At 35.6% G+C, this 25,795-nt stretch overlaps 1 protein-coding gene across 1 annotated transcript in view; it reads left to right on the top strand.

Moving 5' to 3' along the window:
- Nucleotides 1-25,795, top strand: part of WASL (WASP like actin nucleation promoting factor) — a 59,639-nt gene that overhangs the window by 17,503 nt on the left and 16,341 nt on the right. Inside the window, exons 2-6 of the mRNA XM_004602045.3 lie at nucleotides 12,938-13,072; nucleotides 14,878-14,964; nucleotides 16,705-16,801; nucleotides 18,697-18,720; nucleotides 24,491-24,659. Coding sequence (XP_004602102.1) covers nucleotides 12,938-13,072; nucleotides 14,878-14,964; nucleotides 16,705-16,801; nucleotides 18,697-18,720; nucleotides 24,491-24,659 — 512 coding nt within the window. The remainder of the gene's footprint in view (nucleotides 1-12,937; nucleotides 13,073-14,877; nucleotides 14,965-16,704; nucleotides 16,802-18,696; nucleotides 18,721-24,490; nucleotides 24,660-25,795) is intronic.

Genomic DNA, 25,795 nt, shown 5'->3' with positions numbered 1-25,795 from the left:
ATGTTAAAAACTTTAGTACGGTTCTTGCCTACCATTTCTCTGTGTTTGTATTTAATTCTTATATATAATGTAGGGAGAGTCTCAAGTGTGTATTCACTTTCTTAGGTTACACCTTGAATTTAAACTGTTAATACATTTTCTTTGTATGTTCTTGGGGGGGGGCACATGTGCCTGTTCTTGATTGTGCGTTTCAAAGCTAAGGGCAAAAAAAATGCATACACATTATGTAATCCTTGTGACTGTCTTAAAATTAGTAACTTTGAGTTGTGTGTATATAGAGGGCAAAACTACTTGAATTTTAATCTTGCCGCCATACTTAAGAACTTAAAAGAAACAAAGGGAAAGATTTGAAAGAAAATTAAATAAAATTTAGCCTTCATTCTGACAGGCTATTCTGTATTGTAGCCAAAGTTTATGGTTTTATTACTTTATGCCTTTAGTTGTTGTATTATCTAATTCTCAGTAATTTTTACTTAATTTTTTTTTTTTTTTTTAGATTTTAGGTCAGATTTGGCATAAATGCTCCTAGTGGTATTTAGGGATCCATATGGTGACCAATAGCAAGCCCAGGTCTCCTACATACAAACATGTATTCCAGCCTGTTGAGCTAACTCCTGACCTCAGTTTTCTCTTATTTTTTTTCTTTTCATTTTCTGAGGGTTTGGTGCTACAACCAGATGTGCTCAGGATTCTCTTCTGTCTCTACAAGGAGATCCATCCTGGTGGTGCTCAGGGAACCATGCCTGGTGCCGATCAAACCAGAGTCAGCAAAATGCAAGACAAGTGCTTAAAATCGACTGGAAATTCTTTTTGTGTTGCAGTTTCTAAAGTAGAAAGATGATCTTTCTTCTTCCCCCTATATTTTGACTTGAATAGGTCTTTTTTTGTATGAGATTTTAAAAAATCAGTATTTGAGAAGAACTGAAACTGTAGTTTAAAATAATATATGAGAAGTAGTAGTTTCTCTTCTACCCTTTCATAAATTTGAGTAGTCCTTCCCTTACAGAAGATGCACGTATACAAAATCTCTTAAATAGCTAGCAACTATTCCTAGCTCTGTTTCCTTTACTAGAAAGTTGTATTTATCTTAAGACAAATGGAAATCATTTACTCCTTTACTGTATACAAATGATAGCATACTATGTCATTTATTTTAAATCTTGCCTTTTTAAGGTGAAACTGTATCTTGAAAAATCATTACTGTTATTTAAAGAGCCTCTTATTAAAGCTGCTTTTGTATGTCATTGTGTACTGAACTGTAGTTTGTTTAGTCAGTTGAGGGAGCATTTATATGTTTTTTGATTATTTGGAGAATTTCAGTTGCTTGAGTGAGTAATCTTAGGTAATTTTAAGGTTCTGAAGATTTGAATTAATAAAGAATAAAGTTTGAAATAATTTAATGGTCTTTATGGAAACATTTCTGTTCTTTTGTTTTTATTTTTGGACCTCACCCTGCAATGCTTGGGGTTTATTTTGGCTCTGTGCTCAAGAATTACTCCTGGAAGGCTTGGGGTACCATATGGGGTGCCAGAAATCAAACCCAGGTCTGCTACGTGCAAAGCAAGTGCCTTACCTACTGTATTGCCTCCAGCCCCTGGAAATGTTTTGAAATGTGTTACTCCTTTCCCCTGGTTTAGTTGGAGAACTCATTACTAAACTTGACTTAACTCATGATAATTTATTGTGCTGTACTTTGCTCCAAAATCTTGTTGCTGCAAGATGAAATTTGCATCCTATGATTTATTCTTTTTGACTGTGGTAAGACTTTGCTCTTTGGGGCATTGTTATGCTGTTATCTTTTGTTATGTAATATTTTCATCCCTTCTAATAATTACCAGAAAAGCTGGCTTGTATTTATGTTTATAGTTTCCCATAAACAAGACTGTTTGACTAATGGTTGTATTTCTAAGTGCGTAAATTAAATTGCAGAGTGATTTGCCTTTTAGGAAGCATTCAATTGGGCTTGCTTCCAGGTGAGTTGTTATGCATATATGTGCCTTCTAGTGGGAAACCCCTCACTAGCTACATAGGAGATCACATCATTTCCTGCTCCAAGTGATTAATTTTTCCATATAAAATTTTGATTTATTAGCATGTCACTTTTTAACTTATTATGTACTTCATCTTACTCTTGAGTATTTACTATCAATTGGAAATGTTAAATTTGTATTGTATGGGAGGCTCTAATTACCAGTCCACTGACTTTCTTTGAACAGAAAAAAAATGCTGCTTCACTCTGATTTTGATGGCAGAAGTTGACATGTGTTTCTTGTTAGGAAAATTTATGTTGCTTTCTCAAAAGTGGTAGGATCTACTGGTAGGTTACATATTAACATTTAGTGGTGTGGGAGTCAGAGAAGGGTCCCATAGGTAACCTCTACAGTGATGAGGCTTGAAAGGGGAGCAAAGTTAGGTAAATGGAGGGTAAGAAACTTTCAGAACATGAAATTGAAATAGAAGATCAGGGGCTGGAGCGATAGCACAGCGGGTAGGGCGTTTGCCTTGCACGCGGCCGACCCGGGTTCAAATCCCAGCATCCCATATGGTCCCCTGAGCACCGCCAGGAGTAATTCCTGAGTGCAGAGCCAGGAGTAACCCCTGTGCATCGCCAGGTGTGACCCAAAGAACAAACAAACAAACAAACAAAAAAAGAAATAGAAGATCAAACTTTTTTTTTTTTGAGGGGTTTTGCAGTATTTTTTCGTTTTTTCTTTCTTTCTTTTTTTTTTAATGAATCACCGTGAGATACAGTTACAGACTTAAAAACTTTTGTGCTTATGAAGGGTACTTACCATGATCAAGTACCCTTCCCTCCATCAGTGCCCTTTCTCTACCACCGATGTTCCCAGTATTCCTCCCACCACCCCCACCCCATCATACCCTCTCACCCCACTCCCGCCACTCTGGCAGGTTATTCCCTTTTACTCTCTCTCTCTCCTTTGGGTGTTGTGGTTTGCAATACAAGCATTAAGTAGCCATCGTGTTTCGTCTATAGTCTACCGTCAGCACACATCTCCCGTCCCTAGTGGGTCCTCCAAGCATCCTTTACTTGGTGGTCCCTTCTCTGTCTGAGCTTCTTTTTACCTCAGCATGTGAGGCCAGCTTCCAAGCCATGGAGCAGTCATCTTGGTGCTTATCTCTACTCTCTTTGGGTTTTAGTCTCCCATTCAGTTACTTTATATTCCACAAATGAGTGCAGTCCTTCTATGTCTGTTCCTCTCTTTCTGACTCCTTTCGCTTAGCATGATACTCTCCATGTTGATCCACTTATATGCAAATTTCATGACTTTATTTTTTTCTAGCATCTGCATAGTATTCCAGTGTGTAGATGTACCAAAATTTGTTTAACCAGTCATCTGTTTCGGGCGTTCAGGTTTTTTCCAGGTTCTGGCTATTGTGAACAGTGCTGCAATAAACATAAAAGTGTAGATGTCATTTCTACTGTACTTTGTTGCATCTCCAGGATATATTTCCAGAAATGGAGCGAGGAAAGCCTCTTTAAAAAATGGTGTTGGCAAAACTGGACAGCTGCATGCAAATAAATGGGCTCAGAACTCTACCAACACCATGCACAAAAGTCAGGTCAAAATGTATTAAAGACCTCAACAGCAGACCAGAATCCATAAGGATTTGAAGGTCCATTGAAGAAAAGGTCAGTAAAATCCTCCATGACATTGAAGCTAAAGATGACACGCCACTGACCAAGCAAGTGGAAACAGATAAACAAATGGAACTATCTTAAACTAAGAAGCTTCTGTACCTCAAAAGAAACAGTGGCCAGAATACAAAGACAGTCTACAGAATGGGAAAGGATATTCACCCAATACTCATCTGATAAGGAGTTGATATCAAGGACATACAAGGCACTGGTTGAACTCCACAAGGAGAAACCAACCTCCCCCATCAGAAAGTAGGGCAGTGAAATGAACAGAAACTTTCTCAAAGAAGAAATCCGAATGGCTGAGAGGCACATGAGAAAATGCTCTACATCACTATAATCATTAGGGAGATGCAGATCAAAGCAACAATGAGATACCATTTCACACCACAGACTGGCCCACATCCAGAAGAACTAAAGCAACCTGTGTTGGCGTGGATGTGGGGAGAAAGGGACTCTCCTTCACTGCTGGTGGGAATGCTGACTGGCTCAGCCCTTTTGGAAAACAGTATGGACATTTCTCAAAAAATAAGAAATTGAGCTCCCATTTGACCTGGAAGATGAAGCTTGAATGGAAGTAGGAGTTAGAGAGGACAGTCTCCTACCTTGAACAGAAAGTAGATGTGTCTTCGACATAGACTGTGACACAGGAGAGTGAAGCAACATGCACATTTCTCTTCTGGATATTGGATGCAAATTCTTTACACCATAATTTTCCTAATATTTTGCACTGATAGACCACTTGTAACATCAGGTCATATGAGAATAATAAAAATAAATTTTAAGTCGAGAGATCCTGCCAAGCAGAGTTGTTGGAGGTACATCTACTTGGAAGTGAAGGTTGCTCTCTAACATAGCAACATGTATGCTGTAATTAGTTGGGACTAATTAGTGTAATTTGCATTTTCAGGTTTGCATCTACATAAATCAAGTCAGATGAGGAATAATAAAAATCAACTTGAGCTTTTACAGAGATTCTGAGAAGGAGGATTGTTGGGTATATCGTTTGGAAGTGAAAATTACTCTCACACAAACATATGCTATAATTAGTCAGGGTTAGTTAGTATAATATCAGTGAGTGAGAATTTCAGGAAAATAGGTCTAGGTTCAGTATCATTTTCTAACTGAGCTGCTCTTCAGTAAGAGACTTCTTCCCTCAAGTGTGAGCTCCCCATTACATCAATCAAACTTTCAACTAAGTGGCATTTAATCATCTGTTTTAAATGGTATTTTTTAAGAAGCATTCTTATATTAGATAAAAAGTTGATCATAAGAGAATAATCTCATACTTCCATGTACCTGCTTCCTTGTAAACACACATATTCATAGATTTTTTTCCCACTTTCATTTCATTAAGTTCTGACCAGTTTTCTTCACTGGTGTTCATCAATTTGCTTGAGCGGGCGCCAGTAAAATGTAGAAATGCATTAAAGTGGCATATAGGTACTAGAAGTATTATTATTCATTCAGTCTACTAATAATACTGTGTTTCAAGGTCTGAGATACAACAGTGAAGTTGACACAGTCCCTGACTCCCATCAAAATAGTTTAGAACCTCAAAAATAATCATAAGAAACTACTACAAACACTTCTTTGCCTTCAAACTTGAGAGCCTACTACCCCCACCAGTTTTCTTAAATAAGAAAAATCATTATACATTTAAAAATTAATTACAATAATTTTGATTGGGTGAAAAGAATGTCTATTAGCCTACATAGTTTCTTTAAATAAATTTAAACATGTTTATCTAATTGTTGCATTACTAACAATAATTCTGATCCATGTTTAGCATCTTAAAGTTTATCTCTTTGTTTAAAAGGTTTACAGATTTAAAAGACAGCTATTTTAATGAGGGAAAAAATATCGCAGCAAATAAAATATACTGTAAACAAAATCCAGACAGTAGCTTCTTACTATAACTAGTTCTTATAACTAACAGGCTGAAAGGTGAAGTCATATTCATTACCAGGTTTGAACCTGGGGTTTTCACATGCAAAAGCACGCTCCCTAGTCTGTTGAGCTATCTTCCTGTCACAGCTATATCTTTTTCATTTTCTTTTTCCTTTTTCTTCCTTCGTCCCCTCCTCCCTCTCTCCCTCCCTCCCTCCTTCCCTCCTTCCTTCCTTTCCTGGGAGTGCTGGGAAATGAACCCGAGACCTCATATTTGGAAGGCACTTGCTTGCTGTACTGCTCTTAATAACATCCCTGGTCCCTGATACCTGTTTTTGTTTCTGTGTTTGGGGCCACACTTGACTGTGTTCAGGGCTTATCCTGACTCTGCTCAGGGATCACTGCTGGTGATGTTTAGGGGACAATATATAGTGCCAGGGAATGAATGCAGTTTGACTACATGCAAGACAGGCACTTTACCCATTGTACTGTATCGTTTTTCTGGCACATGCTATATCTTCATACAGTTTACCTGCCTATTTTGGACACATTGGTCTGCTCTTTACAAAAGTTTTATATTTTCTATACAAGGGCTTAGGAAAGTGTCTTATGGACCTTATGCCCTGCTTGTATTTATAAACAAAAATTTTAAAACAGGCATCCTAAGTCATCTCTAAATTATTTATAATTGTAACACTAAAGAGTGGTAGAGTTGAGAAAACAAATGATTCGCATAGCCTAAAGTACTGGCTTAAAGTAAAATTAAAGATGAACTAGTGAATAGTATGAAGAATGAAAAATGAAGTGCTGATAGGGAATTTCATCCAAAGGTCACCAGTCTGACATTAGACAAATAACGACGCCATCTATGAAATGGGAGGACTGATTTCTAAATCCTACCCTGCTTAGCACCCAGAATTCTCACTGCACTTTGCAGGGGTAAGACCTTTTTGCTGTATCTACATAGGATGTGCTTGCCTCTCCATTTCTTCCCTTTATCACCTGTCTAGTACTTTGTCGTTTTGTAGGTGCAATGTGACTTTTCTAAAGAGAAGTCTCTCAACTCTAGGTAGATTGTGCATTTTCCTCACAAACCAGAATTTTCCTTTATGAGATTTGTGATAGTTACTAATATCTGCCTGGCTGGAGCGATAGCACAGCAGGTAGGGCACTCACCTTGCTCACCAGGCTCTTCGAGAGGGACGGAGGAATCTAACCTGTCGGCCACGTGCATGGTTAAGTATGTAAAAGTTAGGCAAATGTATGTGCCTGGCACATTAGTTTGTGGAAATATCTACCAAGGCCCCAAAGACTGCGTTGTACTTGAGTCTTAAGAGTGCAGCTGTTTCAGCCTACTCTGTTTCTTCACCATTGGGATTCTACTTCCTATTGTTTACCCCACTAACCCTTTTCAGTGAGCTAGCTTTGTTCCTTACAGAGTTTAGCTATTTCTTTTTTTTTTTTTTCCTTTTTGTGTCACACCCGGCGATGCACAGGGGTCACTCCTGGCTCATGCACTCAGGAATCACCCCTGGCGGTGCTCAGGGGACCATATGGGATGCTGGGATTCGAACCCGGGTCGGCCGCGTGCAAGGCAAACGCCCTACCCGCTGTGCTATCACTCCAGCCCCAAGTTTAGCTATTTCTTAAGGTGACTTCTTTAATGTATCATTTTTAAATGTCTAGTTTTGCCTGGGGCTGGAGCGATAGCTCAGCGGGTAGGGCATTGGTCTTGCACGTGGCCGACTCGGTTCGATTCCTCCGTCCCTCTCGGAGCGCCCCACAAGCTACCAAGAGTATCTCGCCTGCACGGCAGAGCCTGGCAAGCTACTCATTGCTTATTCTATATGCCAGAAACAGTAACAAGAAGTCTCACACTGGAGATGTTACTGGTGCCCGCTCCAGACAGGATGACAATGATGCAGTGATACTTTTGCCATTGTTTTAATCAGTTTTTTTTACAATGGGAATTAAGAGATAATTTTTCCAAGTCAAATTCCTTCTCCAGAGAGAGTGAATCATGTTTGTTTTCTTATCCTGAGTAATTTGCCACTTAGGAGTCTTGCGTATATTTTTCAAGTTGTTGCTTTCTTTTTTTTTTTTAAAGTTGTGTAACTAAGGTGTTGGTGTACTTTAATTTTTATTTAGAAAATGCTCCTTGAAACAAGAGAGAGCTCAACAAGTTGACTACAGGCTTTGCATGCAGAAGGCCAGGTTTGATCCTGGACACTTCATGGGCCTCTGTGCTGTACCCGAGGCATCCCCTGAGCACTGAGCCAGAAGTAGTCCCCAAGCACGGCCAGGGTAGACCCCCATCACAGATTACTCCATGAGATCACTGCATAATTATGATAATTCGGCCTTATGTTTTTTAAGTGTTTTACATCAGCATTCAGGATAAAAATAGGACATTTCATGTGAATACTTCTTAGAGTATTTTGAAGCATGCTGAAAGCTTAAGTTTGTTAATAGAGAACCTGAGATAGATTGTCCTAATTCAGCCTTTAGAAACTTAAGACAGACACACACACTTTCTCATTCTCAAAAATCTAGCTTGTTTTGACTATTAGTGCTAGACCATTATATTAATTTTAAAAATTTCATCATTTATTTACTTTTGCTTGTTGAACTTAACTAGTTGTTGAATATATTAAAACTTCATTTTCCTTAATGTATATTTGGATTATTAAAAGATCATAGGTAATTATTCATTGTTAAATAATCTTTATTGCAGAAACTGGAGTGTCAGCAGGAATCCATAAACATGTTCCATTATTTTGCTGGTTCTATGGAAAAAAGAAAGTGTCTCTTTTTCTGTTCTGTGATTTTGTTTCTGGGATCAGCTTTAGGTCTGTGTCCCAAAAATGTGACATACATTTCACCACTAAGCTAATGTCTTCATCCCTGATCTGAGATTTTTGTTCTCATTTATTATCTAATGTGAATACTTTGAAATGTAAAAGGAATTTAAACTGTAGAAGTGGTGGATGTTTGTGATTTAAGTCTTAATACAAGGTGAAAATCTTTTAAAGCAAAGTTTTTTAAGTTTAGACAGAAGAGTTCGAGAAGTGAGAGTTTCCTTAGTTTTGGCCATTGTGGTGGTAGCTGATGTCTGTGGAGGCTGCAGTTTTACAGGTTTTACAGGTGCTTTTTGAAGATTTTTCCTTAAAATAATTTCATACCTACAAAAAACTTATAGATATTTACAAAAGATTCCTATTCATTATTCATGTTTGTAGATGTTTATGACATACTGTTTTCCTTTCCCTCCATATATATGTGAATATTAATTTTTTCTGAATCACCTGTGTAAGTTGCTGATAAGGTATTGCTTTGTAATATATATCCTGAAGGTTTTGATATCAAGGTTATTCTCTTTTTGCAGTACGCTATTAAAATGAAAACACATTTTTTATTTTAAAAATTTGTTTGCGTGAACATAGTGTAGGTAAAATGAAGCATAAGGTTTGTAAAACTAGACTGAAAATAGTCTATTTTTAATGGACTCAGCACATAAGATTGTGCTCTTTCAAATAAGGTGTGCGATGTAACAGAATTTTCACAAGGAGATGTTTAAAGAAATACAAAGAAAAAACAGCCATGTCAGCTTGGTAATCATAACATATTTTGATTGTTGTAGAATCAGCCCAGGAGTAAAATGCCTGCCTAGGTTAATCCTGGCATTCATCTTCCATTTTATTTCTACCCTTGGCAGTGAAAGTTCTAAAGGTGAATGTGTTGTTGTAATAACTACTGAAATACCAGGTTACATAAAATAGCTCAGTTTTTGCAGAATTTTTTTCGAACTACTTGACTTACAAGAAATAGATTTCTTGGGGCCGGAGCGATAGCACAGCGGGTAGGGCATTTGCCTTGCACACGGCTGACCCGGGTTCGATCCCCGGCATCCCATTATGGTCCCCCAAGCACCGCCAGGAGTAATTCCTGAGTGCAAAGCCAGGAGTAACCCCTGAGCATCGCTGGGTGTGACCCAAAAAGAAAAAAAAAAAAAGAAATAGATTTCTTTTCCTAAGCAATTGTCCTTTGGTTGTTTTTCACTAATATCTTCTTGATTATGAAAGACCAGAAGTGATGAAGTTGATTAGCTGTAATTACTTTAAAGGAATGGAAGGAATGTTTTTTGAAAACATAATTAAGGAGCTATCAATCTAAAGTGATAGTAACTTTATATTTCTAGCCTGTGCATATGAAATGTTAGTCTGTAAGCTACTTTGTATTCACTATAATTCTAAGTTAATCAGAAATGTCTTTGTAAAAATGTTGTGGTACATACATTTTAAACTTCAGTAATATGAGATTATATTAATATGAGAGAAATGGGCACATTCAGACTGAAGGTAATGATTGTAGGATTTTTTAAAAATTAGTTACTAAGTTGGGTTTATTACTACTAAACTTGAACAAATTATTTTAGATTTATAATGTTAACCTATATGAAAAATTATAAAAATATTTCAAAGTCTTTATTTCTCAAGCTGATGGTTAATTTGTTTCATGTGTACATTATGCATCCAGGTAATATTTTGGTTTGTTGGCAAGGGGAGTTTCATAATGGAGTATCAGATTCTCCAGCACTCTTTCTTTTTCAAGTTGTTCTTGTTTTCTATCTTAAAAAGTAAAATGGGGATTTTTAGATTTTCGGAGGGGGGTGGTACCTAGTACTCTTACTGCTTTTCTTTTTGAGATGAATATAGTATGGGCTGTAATTTATATGAAATAACAGAGGAAAAAAGTTCTCATGATTTGTAAAAGTTCTTTGTTTTGGTTTTCAGTACCTTTGGATAATATATACAAAATAAATTTTTCTGAAGTTGTCAGTGCTGTGGGTTTGCAGTTAGGAATTCTAGAACTGAGATTATTCATTGAGTTGGAAAGAGCAAAGATATGTTTTGAGCAGACTAAAAGGCAGAAATGGTATTGGGGATGGTGGTGAGGAGGGGCGGGGGTGAGTCTTGAGGGATTTCCTGCCACTTTATGACTTGCTCATGACCCTCTGGAATTCAGTGATAGGTTTGGTCTGCAAAAGTTAAATGTAACATGTACTATGAGCTGGTAAATTGTGAAATTTTAATCTCAGGACTGTAATTTTACATATGTGAGTTTATTGTCAGTAAGGTTATCTATCATTCTATAGTCATAGTTAAATAACTCAAGGCATTCTTTATACATTTTACTATGTTCTTAACTAATTCAGTGTCCAGTATTGAACTCTATGCCATATTTGCTTAATCACATTCACTTATTTTGTTACTAAATATTTTATATTAAAATAGTCTTTTAAATGTATTTCAAAAAATAGAATTCTAATTTATTTCAAATTATTTCCTTAATTTCTAGTACTTTTTTAAAAAAATTTTCTAGTACTGTTTTAAAGAAGCATTGTTAGCAGAAGCTTTATAAGTACTGTACCAGTATATATGGGTTTTTTTGGTTGATTTTGGGGGACCAGACCTAGCTATTTCCAGGGATTACTTCTGGCTCTGCATGCAGGAATTTTTCTTGATAGTGCTCAGGGGACCAAATGGTATGCTGGGTGGCCACATGAAAGACAAGTTCATTACACGTTATACTGTGTCTCCAGCCCCCTTGTATCAGTTTGTTCATCATTCTTTTATAGAATTTATGGTTGAGGAACTTTCAGATTAAGCAGTTTAGAATTTAAAGAAATTTTCATTGTTTCATAGACATCAGGGAAAACTGTAGTGCTCTAAGGTGAACATCTTGAATAAATGAATTGGTTTCTCCCGTTTGTTTAAAAATGTACTGGTCAGGTACAGTCTAGGAGAAATTGATACTATCATTACTCAGATCCATGTGAAAATTGGGACAATAGTTGCTCATCCTTTTTAATATTGTCAGTGTTGTCAAACTAGGTGTCCGTATACAAATCACTTATTGTTTCTCTTTTACTTTACATCTTTTTTAAAATTATTGTTTGTGTTTTATAGTATAGAATTTCCGCTCTCCCTCCCTCCCTAAGAGGTGGTGGGGGGAGCACCAGACCCAACTGGTACTCAGTGCTGACTTTGTCCACGTGGATCACTCCTTGCTATATGTTCAGAACAATATGTGTTGGTTGGGATCCGTCTGGGGACAACAGGGTACAACGCAAATGCCTTACCCCTGTACACTCTATCTAAATTGCCTAGAATTCAACTTTAAGGCTGATAGTTTAAAAGGTTTTATTGACTTTAATGAAGGAAATTTTATCTTTCAGGCTTTCATAAATTCAGTGCCCATCCCTACAGTTAATTAGTACACACAAATGTTTTCAGTTGATTTAGTACCATACTAAAGTAGTTAACTGTTGTATAGTATTTACTATTACTCCTTTGCTTGAATGTTTATTGGGACGTGTATTGCAATACAAAAGAATGTAAACCCTGAAGTCATAAATTGACTGGATAGAATTTTAATTCTACTACTTATTATGTATTTGCATCCAAAATACAAATACAAATTATTTGTCTGCTATAACCTTTGGTTTTTTTGGCATAAGAGTAATAAATTTAAGTAGAGCTGTATTTTAAAATGCTTAGTGTATTTTCTCACAATTATCAGAATGAGTATTCTGAGATATTTGTGTTGTAAATGGCCAACTTGAGGCCCCCATAACAATGCCACCGGACTCTGTGCCAGACTGTTTTCACTCAGGGCACCCCAGGGGAGGGCGGGTGAGAATGCTCCCTGCCCCAAGAGACCCAGCCCTGGCAGCCGACCTCCAGTACCCAACCACCACCATGCCCCAGGCCGCTTTCCACACGCTCAGGGTGAGCCTCACACATGCGACCCTGCGACGCATCCTCATAGAGGGAAATAAATATATATATCCCTCTTGGAGAACCCGGCAAGCTACCGAGAGTATCTCGCCCGCACGGCAGAATTTGGCAAGCTCCCCATGGTGTATGATATGCCAAAAACAGTAACTATAACAGGTCTCATTACCTTGATCCCAAAAGAGCCTCCACTCTTTGGGAAAAACGAGAAAGAGAGGCTGCTAAAATCTCAGGGCTGGGATGAATGGAGACGTTACTGGCTCTCGCTTGAGTAACTCAATGAACAACAGGATGACAGTGATGACAGTGATACAGTATATTTCCTCATACATTATCAGAATGAGTAGATGTTAGCTTTCAGTAATTATTTTAGTGTGATTATTGTTTAAGTTACTACAAAAGAATTTCAAAAACTAGTAGCTTAAAACAAATGCTTCTCATCTTTTTATTGTGGGGACAGAAATTTGGCGACAGTTTCATTGATGTTTCTAGTTCAGTGTTTCTCATGAGGTTATAGTTAAGATGTCGACAGGGGCATTGGTCATCTGAGTACTATTTTGAATCTAATGGGTATTATTTTTTTGTTTTGCAGACTATGTCTTCAGCAGTGGTGCAGTTGTATGCAGCAGATCGAAACTGTATGTGGTCAAAGAAGTGCAGTGGCGTTGCTTGTCTTGTTAAGGACAATCCACAAAGATCTTATTTTTTAAGAATATTTGATATCAAGGTGAGTTTTGCTTTGCCTTCACTTTAGTTTTCTCTATCAATTATAACACAGTGTAGACCTCTTACCCTCTTTGATATTTAAATTGTACTTGTTATATTTTCCCATTTTATTTTTCTACTTGCCTTATCACGCATTAAAGGGGTTCTCATGTTTTTGGTTTTAATACCAGTGGATCTTGGGCTTCCTCACATTCTCTTCTTTTCTAATCATACTTTTATTTCATTCTGTTCACTATAAATGAGCACACTTTGTCCTGTCAAGGAGCTATGAGAGTGCTTGTTGGCTTAGATTGTAATGTTACTTAACTTCAGTTCTGGCTAGAAGTGTTATACAGTTCTAAAATAATGTATTTACTACCCATTTTTTCTTATGATTTTTCTGAACATGTTTATATTTTCACAGCTTTGTATTCCTCACTTTCAAATGTAAATACATACTGATCTAGATTGGATGTCCTTTGTTGGGTATTCATGTCTTACAGCTACTGTATATGAAAAGTTTATCTTTTTGCTGAGTTGAAATCTCACATTTATTTTTTAAAAAATTTATAGCTATACAGTAGCTTAGCTACATGCAAACCCTTTTGCTTATATGTAGTAGTTGTTCAACAAGATTATAATTAATAATCTCCAAAAGCAGCTTTAAACTCCGGAAGAGACTTACGGTCAGAAGTATTGTAGTCAATTTGTTTCTCTTCTCTTGGCCTCACCTTATTTATTTGTAAAATAGATTACCATGTGTGTATGTTGCGTAGTATTTCCTGAGATTGGATCAGGTTTGAGTGATTGTGCTTTCTACATTAGTGTTATTAGTATGAACTCCATCATTCCCTGAGACAGCAGAGATATGTGCATACCCCTGGGTTACCATCAATCACCTAAGTCCTAGCTTCTTAGGGATAAAGAACATACAGATAGCTAGAAAGAAGCCCCTAAGAATATTAGCATCACAAACGAAGAACACTGCTTAGAAATAGGAAAAAAAAAACAACCCATATATGTTTATGTGAAGAAAGTTAATTATGTTGTGAGAGTCATGATGTGTGTATAGTGTTTTTGAAATGTTTTTAAGTTGTGGTTTAGATAGAACTTCATATTTCAGAAGAAGACAATGATTATATTTCACTATCCACTTAATTTACAGTTGTGGGTAGCAATTGTTGATTATATGCAGTCAGTCACCTTTAATACTAAAGTTAATTATATTGCTTTTGTTACAGTCATGTATACAGCTATCATCTATAGGTCTTTAGACCTAGTTCATCCTTGGGTCACTTTAATCATCTGTCTCTGCAATGATAGATGCTACTTAGGTTAGTGTTAATTACGAAGTCTCTACTAAAGTTAGGAATGTAAAGATTGTTAATAAGCAGTGCAGAAAAGTTGTTTGACCTTGGCATTTAGAAAATTGAGGAAAAGAATAATTGTTTTGCACAAAATTGAAATGAACTCTTTTTGGAACTATATGAACTAATCAGTATCTGTACAAAAGTAACCTCCTTTGGATGATGTAGTTAGTAATTGTTTTAGCTACGCATTTGATCAGGTAATCCAGGTTGGGAGTTCCTGGCTAAAACTTTGTATATTGTCATAATAATATCTCATGTGGAAAAGATTTTAGTAAAAAAAAATTATCAGTGCTGTTTGTAATTATAAATTTGCTAGTTAAATTTTATACTGTTTTCTGTGCACTATATGTATGTGTACAAGCAATTCCTGTAATACATGTTATCAGCTTTTATTCTTCGTGATGATCTTTTTTGGCAAGTTACTTTTTGATAACTCTTATTTTAAACTTTTATCTAGGATGGGAGACAATTATGGGAACAAGAACTATACAATAACTTTGTATATAATAGTCCTAGAGGATATTTTCATACGTTTGCTGGAGATGTAAGTCATATTTTTCAATATTATCTTGTTTGCCATAATTGCTTTTACATTTATGTGAGTGTTCATAGGGCTTATGTGTGTTTTATACAATGTTATACAATAAAAATAACCTATTTTTTAAAATATTGTTCCAGATGTAACAACAAAATTTGAGAAAATAGCTAAGATTTTAAGGGCCAAATAAGTTCTAAGCACTTGAATTATGTTCCTAGCTTGGCATAGTTTGATGTTGTTAATTAAAATTTCCACTTCTAACATGTTCATATTAATAATATTTTTAAAAATCAGATTATTTATAATTTTTGCTTTCAAATAAATGATATATTGCATCACTATATCATGGTCATCCCATTGCCCATCAGTTTGCTCTAGCGGGCACCAATAACGTCTCCATTGTGGGATTTGTTGTTACTGTTTTTGGCATATCAAATACTCCACGGGTAGCTTGCCAGACTCGGCTCTGCCGTGCTGGTGGGATACTCTCTGTAGATTGCCGGTCTCTCCAAGAGGGATGAAGGAATCAAACCTGGGTCGGTCAGGGGCAAGGTGAACACACTACCCGCTGCGCTATCACTCTAGCCCTATATACTGATAGATTGCATAGCCATAAAAAATGCAAAAATGTCTGAATGTTTGTAAGTTTTAGCCAAGAAAAATGTTAAAGGTCAAGAGCGTTAAAAGATAACATTTGATATAATTGCTATGTAGAAATGTAGTTTATATTTTTATTCCCTATGTGAATTTGGACAAATAGTTTAATCTCTGAGCTTTAGTTTCTTGTTTTATTTTATTTTATAAAAATATAATCTTGTCAACTAATTAATGTCAACTGAAATTTTGAACATTGTATATTTAGATACTTAAGTATATATTGTTAGGGTATTATATATTACTCAGCAGACTATTTTGTGGAAAAGTAATTTATGTTCTAACAGTGCTAAAATCAAGAGATGGAGAAAATAGAATTTTTTAAATGTATATGCATGCAGACAGTGTCATGATTTCCATGTCATTAGTTCATAGGAATCTTGTTAGAGTTTCTGGATTATGGTTGATTCTAATGTTTTTGGTTTTCATATTTTTATTTCCTATACAAAAGAAATGAAGATTGGATTAGATGATAGTCCATCTTTTTTAGAAAATACTGATTTTAGCTGTTAACCTATAAAGTATGCAATTGCAATGTTAACTAATATCAGTATGTTTCCTTATTTTTAATCATTTAACCAAATTAAGATTGTAATTTGAAGAAACCTGTAATTTGATTGTAAAATAACAGGAAACTAGTAAAGATAGAATTGCTCTACAATTTTTGCTGTTTTGTTCTTTTTCTTTGTTTGATGTTTTGGGCCACACCCTCGATGTAGGGCTTACGCCTAGTGGTGCTCTGCCGACTGTAATGTCATGTCAGAAATTGAACTGGGTTGGCTCTAGGCAAGGAAAGCACCTTACTAGCTATATGATTCTGGCCATGTTTTTCCCTTTTCTAATTTAAAAAAAAAACTTACAAAAATTTGTCTAACCAAAATTATTTACAGAATGATAGTTAAGGATCAGACTCACAGGCCAGAGATATTGTATAACAAGTAGGACGTTCGCTATTTGCTTAAATATTTAATGTTGTACTTACTTACCCATGTTTTCGCCTTCCTGAATCATTCAAATCTTGTAAAGTAAGTTCTCTTTTTATAAAGCTAAATTTCAAGGGGGTTATTTACCTTTCTGGTGGAAATATTTCAGACTTGTCAAGTTGCTCTTAATTTTGCCAATGAAGAAGAAGCAAAAAAATTCCGAAAAGCAGTTACAGATTTGTTGGGTCGACGACAAAGGAAATCTGGTAATTTTTTTCTTTTAGATTATTTTAAATAGTAGCTATTAAAAACTGTTCATGTGACAAACCTGGCTTGTTGCCTACGGGGTGTTTTGGTTTTTTTTTTTTTTTTTTTGCTTTTTGGTTACACTTGGTGATGCACAGGGGTTACTTCTGGCTCTGCTACCCCTGGCAGTGCTCATGGGGCCATATGGGATGCTGGGAATCAAACCCGGGTCGGCCATGTGCAAGGCAAACGCCCTACCCGCTGTGCTGTCTCTCCAGCCCCTGCTTCCTACTTTTATAAATAAAAGTTGTGTTGAAATATAACTGAACTCATTGATTTACCTACTGTTTGTAGCTGCTTTCTTACAAGGTTAGTCATTCCAGAGATTGCAGGGCACACAGATTGAGTGTCCAGAGAGTCATGGAAATAAAATGATAATTTCTTTTCATACTACAATGCCATAAAGTAGAAATAAATTGTAAGAAGAAAGTTGGGAAGAGCTTCTGACATTTAGAAACTGAACAACATATTGGTCAATAACTACTGTATGAAAGGAAATCAAAGAAGAAATAAAAAGATTCTCAAACCAAAGTATGATATAGAAAAAACTTTGTCAGAACTTAGGAAACCCAGCTAACGCAGTACTAAGGGGAACATTCATAGCAACACAGGTATAAATAAAGTTGTTAGGAAGGATCCCTGCATCTGTTATTTTGGAAGTATTTGAGGAATATGGGCAGTAAGTCTTTTGAAGGCTTGCTAGATCTCACCAGTAAACCTCCCTGAACCAAGGATTTTGTTCTTGGGAAGATTTTTTAATTTCTTAACCAGTTTCCTTCCTCACAATTGGTCTATTGAGTTACCCAGCACAGTGGCATAAAGGATTCATAGAAATTTCTTAGAATCTTTTTTGTTTCTGAGGTAACTGTTGTAATGTTTCTCCTTTTCTGTCTTAATTCAGTTTACTTGAATTTTGTTTCTTTTTTCCTTCATGAGTCTAGCAGAGAACTTAGTGACAAAAAAGCTACTACAGATTTCATTGACCCTTTGTAATGTTTTCTTGATTTTGATGTTAGCAGATTTCTTCTCTTAATGTTTCATTTTCTTTATAATTGACTTTGGGCTTCATTTGTTTTTTTCCTAGTTTGTCAATTCTTAGGTCATTGATTTGAACTTTTTCTCCTTTCCTTTTTGTTCTCCATTGTTCTCCATCTTCATAGCAGGCAAAATAAACTTTTAAAAATAGATGAGATCATGTAATTTGCTCTATGCAAAACCCTTGGAGAGCTTATATATATTAAGACTTCTTAAACCTTTTTCCATCTGTGATTTCTTTTCACCCAAGAAATGAGCACTGCCAGAAATACCTCAGATTCATTATGTCATTGATTTTAAATTAAATTTTTATTGTTGGGCATCCAGAAACAAAAAATCTCATGCCAGATTTTTTCTGGTCTCTGCATTCAATTTATGTAAATTTTATGGGGTTGTGACCCACAGGTTATGATGCTAGGATCTGTAGAATAGACACTGTAGTCTTTAATTATGGAAATTTGGAACCCTCCATGGTCCAGTACCTACCTGGTTTTCCTTTTAAGTTATATTCTTTCATCTTTCTTTCGCTCTTTCCACTCTCTACAGGGTGCTCTTATATATTTTATTTAAATGTCCACTCACATGTCAGTTCTTCAGAGAAATCTTCCTTTTTTTTATCTAAGGAAGTAATAAAAAGGACCAAGTTTGTGATCTAGCATAAAGCACATAACCTTGCAATCCTGAGACTTTCAGCGAAATCTTTCTTAACTACAAATATATCAATTTGGAATTAAGAGAAACTTTTGGTGAATTCATTTTTTTATACTGATGTTTATATTACATATGTCTAATATTATACTTTTAATTTATTTTCTAACAGAGAAAAGACGAGATCCCCCAAATGGTAAGATATTTGATAATTATGAATCAAAAAAATTGGGGTTTATAGTTTATCCTTGTAAAAATTTTATATATTAATATGTAGTACATAATTCCTGGCCAAATATTGTTTTGATTTTAAAATAAATAGCAGGTGACACTTAGAAATTACTGTTTATTGACATTTCTAGAATGATGAACTATTTAAGTAAAAGATCACTATAAATTTTTTATTCACGATTGTTTAGAAATTGAGCAATTAGCTCTTGAAGGAGATGAATTTGATTTGGTATATTTGTTCATTTTCTACTTTAATATTTTTTATTTCAAAGTATCAGTTCATACTGCTAATGACACATTATATACTTTTTACATTTATATGTTTTCCATTTTCATAATTTAAGTATAATTAAATATGAGTTAAAATATAATTTTAGAATTATATTTTCTATGGTGGTGTTTTAGAACCAATATTAGTTGTACATAATCCTCCTTAATTTGATAGTTAGCAATGGAAATTTGAATGGGTTCATTTCATAATATGCTGTGCTATATTAAAAATCCAGAATAACAAGATAAAAAGGAGAAAGTCTAGAGTTCTAGAACAAACTGTCATTTTGGACTCCATAAATCATTCCTAAAAATTATGTGTGAAATTTTAAAAGTTTGTATTTCTTTTTACTGGAGAATGAGGATTCTTGGCATTCATGATGTTAAAATGGTTTGGCTGATTCAGTGAATGTTAAGAACCATAGCTGCAGGTATTTATACTGGAAAATAGAACCAGTGCTTTGTAAAAGCATCTTAGAGCCTTTTATCACAATTAGAATGTTTATTCAGGAAAATACAGTATAATACAGAGTTCTTAATATGTGATAGCTATTGGTGAGTAGTTGTTTATTTCTTGTACATCAAAAAGAAACATACATTAAGCAGATAATATAACCTTCTGGTTTTACCCTTACGTTTATTTTCTAATATAAAAATGTATACAAATACATTAAAAATTGTTAAATTGTAGAGTGTTTACAATTGATGGTTTTAAAAATAAATAATTGAATTAGTAGTGCATTACCTGTGTGCCTGCCTAGTTTCATATATTTTAGCCTTTTTTCTTTTTATGTAATAGTTTTAACTTTTGTGGAAACTGTTAAGTGCTTAGCATAGTACCTAATCCATTAGGAAATAAAAACAGTAACAGGTTACTTAATGCTCACTTACTATCTGCCAGGAACTGCCCAGCAACCTTATGAAATAGCTGCTGTTATCCCCATTTTTAATTTGAGCAAACTATAGTGCATAGATGGGATCTTTTTGTTTTTGTTTTTGTTTTTTCACTTTTTGGGTCACTCCGGGTTACTCCTGGCTCTGCACTCAGGAATTCCTCCTGGCAGTGCTCGGAGGACCATAGGGGATGCTGGGAATTGAACCCAGGTCGGCCGCGTGCAAGGCAAATGCCCTACCCGCTGGGCTATCGCTCCAGCCCCTACATGGGATCTTTTTTAAGGTCATTTTGCTATGCATAGAATTATGTGGAATAGGATTCAATCTTGAACAATCTTACTGTGGAGTCCCCTTAATCTGTATGGTATAAAATAAAGGTAATTTTGAAAGAACTGTTGAGACCTAGCTATATTAACACGTCTCATTGATAGAGTTATTTCAGTGGTAAAGGAACGGTACTGCTGAGTCAGAAGTCATTAAACTGAAATTTTAGATGGTGTTTCTTGCTTAATATTTTCACAGTTATTATTTGGTGTTTTCTGGAGAAGGCTTCCAGAAGTTACATCTTTGAAGATTGTAGTTTAAGATTTTAAGTGTAGATGTTGTGCAAATAATACAATTAAAGTTACTATAAAATACCTTGCTTAAAAATATTTAAGCACATATTAATCCATGAATGAATAGAATTTATTTTGCATTAGAAGATTATCTTGTCCCTACTAAAAAGGATCCTCTAAATGTAGTTTCTCTTCTCTGTGATTGCTCTTGGTTTCAAATCTTTAAAATTTCTTAGTTGAATGTAACCCTGTGGTTCAGTGGCTTCAAACTACTTTTCATTAAATTGAGTTAAAATAGTATTCTTAAAAGATGTGTTGTCAATATTTGTGGTCTCATTTATCTACTTTGCTCATTAATCTCACTGAAGTGAGTTTATTGTCATGAACACTCCTGTTTGGAGGTGGCATTACTTTTCAGCGTTCTGTGTATTGCCACTAGGTGGCAGTGGACACCTAAACCACTTTGTGTCCAAGTAGAGCATTATTTCAGATAACTCCTTTAAATTCTTAGTTTAGTTTGTTTTCGAATTCTACCTATTAAAAGGACACTTTGTAGAAATAACACTCCTAAAATGCAATTCGGTGTCTTCCTCACTAATTCCTAATCACTACATCTTTCTTTTTTCCTATTGGTCAGTCTCACCTTTTAGTTTAGATGCTTTCCAATGGTTTGTTCTCAGCTTCATGACTGCTTGCCATCAGAGGCCTCTGGGCCACCTGTGTCTCAACTGTTTTACCCTGGTGAGAGTTCTCTGATTTTTATGTAATTAAAGGGAAGACTTGAATTCGTTCTTTCAGTTTTACAATTAATCAGACATACTGTTCAATAAGAATATTTAAAAACAGTTATGTAACAGTTGTCCTTTTAGACAGTTGTCTTTGGATAATTTGACTGTTTTACTGAAAAGAGGGTAGTTAGGCTCCCCCCACTATATATTTGCACGGTGTGTATTAGCATGAGCATGATTGTATAAATGGAATGATTAAACTTTACCATGGAAAGTATTTTAAGAGTTTCCCTTACCGAATCTTTCATGAGCTATTAAAAATTACTTTCTTACACAGATTATCACTTTTTTGGTATCACTTCAAAAACATATTTTATTGGACCATAGAACACCACTTTTCTAAACTTATTACTTTCAAAACATAAGATTTTTTTAAAAAAATTGGGAGTAGGGGTATGGCTCAATGCTTACTCAGGACTCTGTGCTCAGGAATCAAATCCATATCTGTTGGGTACAAGAAAACTGCCCTACTTACTGTGCTATCTCTCCAGCCCCATAAATTTCTATTGTTAATAAAAAAACTTCATGTACAAAACCCAAGTACCTAGTTATCTCTTAGCACTATAGCACTGTCGCACTGCTGTCCCATTGTTCAATAATTTGCTCTAGCGGGCACCAGTAACGTCTCCATTGTGAGACTTGTTACTGTTTTTGACATCGAATACGCAATGTTTTTGTGTTTTAAAAGTTATTTTGGGGGCCGGAGCGATAGCACAGCGGGTAGGGCGTTTGCCTTGCACGCGGCCGACCCGGGTTCAATCCCCGGCATCCCATATGGTCCCCCAAGCACTGCCAGGAGCAATTCCTGAGTGCAAAGCCAGGAGTAACCCTTGAGCATTGCTGGGTGTGACCCAAAAAAGCAAAAAAAAAAAAAAATTTATTTTGATATATTTAATGACTAGAGTACTGTTGAACTATCAACAGAATTGATCAGTTGGTAAAGAAACATTGTTTAGTAACATAAAATTAGTGCTATCAGTCACTTTATGGTTTGACTTTTGTGTAAAAATGCAGAAGTGATAGGGAGAATAGTAAACTCAGAACCAGGATAGTAAAGTTTACTATCAATAATTTTGTTGGATAATTTTGTCAGTAATTTGCCTTTGTCAATAATTTTGTGGATTGAAACACTCACCTGATCTTGCCTTGTATTTTTATGTATAAAGAGAAAGATTAAAAAAATTATTTAATTTTCCACAGAAATTCGGGTTAATTTTTTGGTACATCTCTGCAAACCTGTAACTTTTCTCTGTATAGGTATAATTAGTGAAATTCACATGTAAAGACAGCAAGTAGTTAATGCCAATAGTTAGAAAGTGGTTGGTAGGTACAAAGCAAATAAAACTATCCATTTTAGATATAAGGAAAAGAGTAAGCATTTTATGAGTTCAATTTCATTATTCATCCTTCCTATCTTATATTTTGTTCTACTCTTCATCCTATATTCAGAGATAGTGGAATCATTTTCTCTAGTGAGTAATAAATTTGGCTTTTAGAACCTTGTTTTTTTCTAGAAAGGAATTTAATTGCTTTGACAATTGAAACTATTAAACGTAGCTTATTCTCTTGTGATTTGGAATACCCAGAGTCTAATGGATTGCTTTCATATTAGCTCTAGCAACATGATATATTTTTTCTAAAACTTAACCTGTGTTAATTGTTTTTGTGATGAATTATAAGGCTATAGTATATTAATAGTATATTAATACTGTATATGATATATATAGTATTGACTATACTAGTAATTTGCAGCTTTTTTATTGTGGATGGCATTGCTAATATTAATTGGTAAAGATGAGTTAGGGAAAGAAAGGCAAAAAAAGTGAGAAGTAAGACTTTATCACTATAGAAGTCTGATGGGTTAGGAGGAGGATCCAGTTCAGCTTTCTAACACTTGAAATCTGTGATTGTCCTATTTTTGTTAAGTAGTAAAATTAAAGTATAAAATTGGGGTTTCTGAACAAATTTGAAAGCCCAGGTCTTGTTTGTGTGTGTATTTGAGGGAGCACTGGCACTCGCAGAGCAGTGCTCAGGATCCTGGAGGCACATGACTCACTGGGCAAGACAGTTCAGTGCTTGTACCCAGCAGTGCTGTGGGCCACTGGGGCTCACTTGGGAGGGGGTGGCAGGAAGAGGTGAACATGTGGTCATGGGGGTTGAACTCAGGGCCTCTGCGCAAGCCCTCTGAGCTATCTCCCAGCCCCCAAATTCAAATCAGTGAGCTCTCTGCGTTGCTGAAATGATTTAATCTCTTCTTTTGGTGGGGGATGGGCACACCCAGTGGTGCTACGGGTTGGCCTCTGTTCTCTGCACTCAGGGCTCTCTCCTGGTGGCCTATGGGGGTCATATGGGGTGCTGGGGACATAAACAGATGTAAGAATAGTGTAGGACACGATGAATAACTTTATCCTTACATAATGGTAATTATACTTCATAAGGTATTTCAGAAGTTGTCGTTCATTTTCTTACAAGGATTTGGTGTGATAGGTTTTGGCGGTGTTTTACTAATTGTTTTTATATAAAACAATTTCTAAAGAGCATGTGTTACCTCTTGGTTAAATTTGTACCTTATTTATATGTTGACTACATTTTATTCAGACTCTTGAGCATTTAAGACCAAGAATGTTTTTCAATTATAAAACAGGTTATACAACATTCTACCACTCCTGGAGGTAGTATTAATATCTGAAAGTGTTCAAGATATCTTTATTGTTGATCCTTTGGGAGATATATTTGAAAAAAAAATTGCGTTCTATACCTCTGGTATACTGATGTAGAAAATATTATAGTACTTACAGGGGTAGTTTTTTTTTTGGGGGGGAAATGGTAGTAATAATTGCATACATATTTTCCCTTAAATGAGAGATGAACAAAGTTAGAGATATTACTAGATTTAAAACAGTGCATGACTTTTGCTTTACCAATCAATGAGTATGTTGAATGTGAGACCGTATAATCATAATTTAAGGATTCTGATCAATTAAAATTATTGTAAAAATTTCTTATTCTCCATGAAATTTAATATTATAAAGATAAAGGTTTGCTTTGAAGTGTGCTTCTGCTAATATTTTAAGAAATACAGGTTTTTGAAATGTAGGAAGTGCTTTATAAAAATGCACATTAAAATCTTTAATTTACAATAAGTCATTTCCAGAAAAAAGTATAAATTTAAGTAGCAGCTTCTATCTTATTGCCTCATTTTTATATTATTGACTTTCATTTTTAGGTCCTAATCTACCCATGGCAACGGTTGACATAAAAAATCCAGAAATCACCACAAATAGATTTTATGGTTCACAAGTCAATAATATCTCTCATACCAAAGAAAAGAAAAAAGGAAAAGCTAAAAAGAAGAGGTTGACTAAGGCAGATATTGGAACACCAAGCAATTTCCAGTGAGATATATACCTTTTTAGCTACAGATTTGGGATGGGGTGGGGGGTGGGGGTGAGCGGGGGCTGTATTTAATTGAGACATAGTGCTTTGTAATACTATTCATTATAGTTTCACGAATACATTCTTCCAACACCAAATCCACCACCATTGTGCCCACTTTCCTCCATCATTGTCCCAAGGACCTCTCCTTCATATAGCCCTTCCCCCTATCCTCATGAAAATTGTGTTCTGGGGGCTGGAGTGATAGCACAACGGGTAGGGCGTTTGCCTTGCACATGACTGACCAGGGATCGATTCCCAGCATCCCATATGGTCCCCCAAGCACCACCAGGAGTAATTCCTGAGTTCATGAGCCAGGAGTAACCCCTGTGCATCACCAGGTGTGACCCCAAAAGCCAAAAAAGAATTAAAGAAAATTGTATTCTGTGGACCAACTCCAGCTGTGTTGCCATTGACCATTTGTTGCTCTCTACGATGTATCTTTATATCCCACACATGAGAGCTCATTCTCTGCCTATCCCTTTCCCTTTGACTCTCAGCATATGATACCTTCTAGTTCCATCACCCAGCAGCAAATTCCATGATTTTATCTTTTCTTACAACTGCATTGTATTCCATTGTGTATACTAGTGCTACTTTACTCATTCATATGTTATTGGATATTGTGGCTGATTTCCACACACTGCCTGTTATACGCAGGTACTGTACTAAGCATAGCTATTTATATGTTCTTTCATATTAACAGTTTTATGGGTAGATTCCAAGAAGTGGAATCGTGGGATCACATGGGAGTGATGGGCTTACTTCTTTGAGATATTTCTATATTCCCATGCTGGTTGAACCAGACAACGTTCCTACAAGCATTGAATGAGGGTTCTCTTCTTACCACATCCCTATCAACATTGGTTATTTCTAGTCTTTGTAATAGATGCCATTCTCACTGATGTGAAATGATAATCTCGTTTTGATTTTCATTTCCCTTAATAGTAAGCGCTTTATCAGATACCTGCTAGCCATCTGCATGTTTTCTTTAGGGAAGTGTCCATCGCCTTTCCCCGGTTTGGGATGGGGTTATTGGAATTTTGTTGTTGAGCTTTGTGAGCATCTTGTAAATCTAGATATTAGCTTGACATAT

This window comes from Sorex araneus, chromosome 1 (genome assembly GCF_027595985.1).
Source record: "Sorex araneus isolate mSorAra2 chromosome 1, mSorAra2.pri, whole genome shotgun sequence".
NCBI lineage: Eukaryota > Metazoa > Chordata > Mammalia > Eulipotyphla > Soricidae > Sorex > Sorex araneus.
This window is presented reverse-complemented; position numbering and strand designations above follow the sequence as displayed.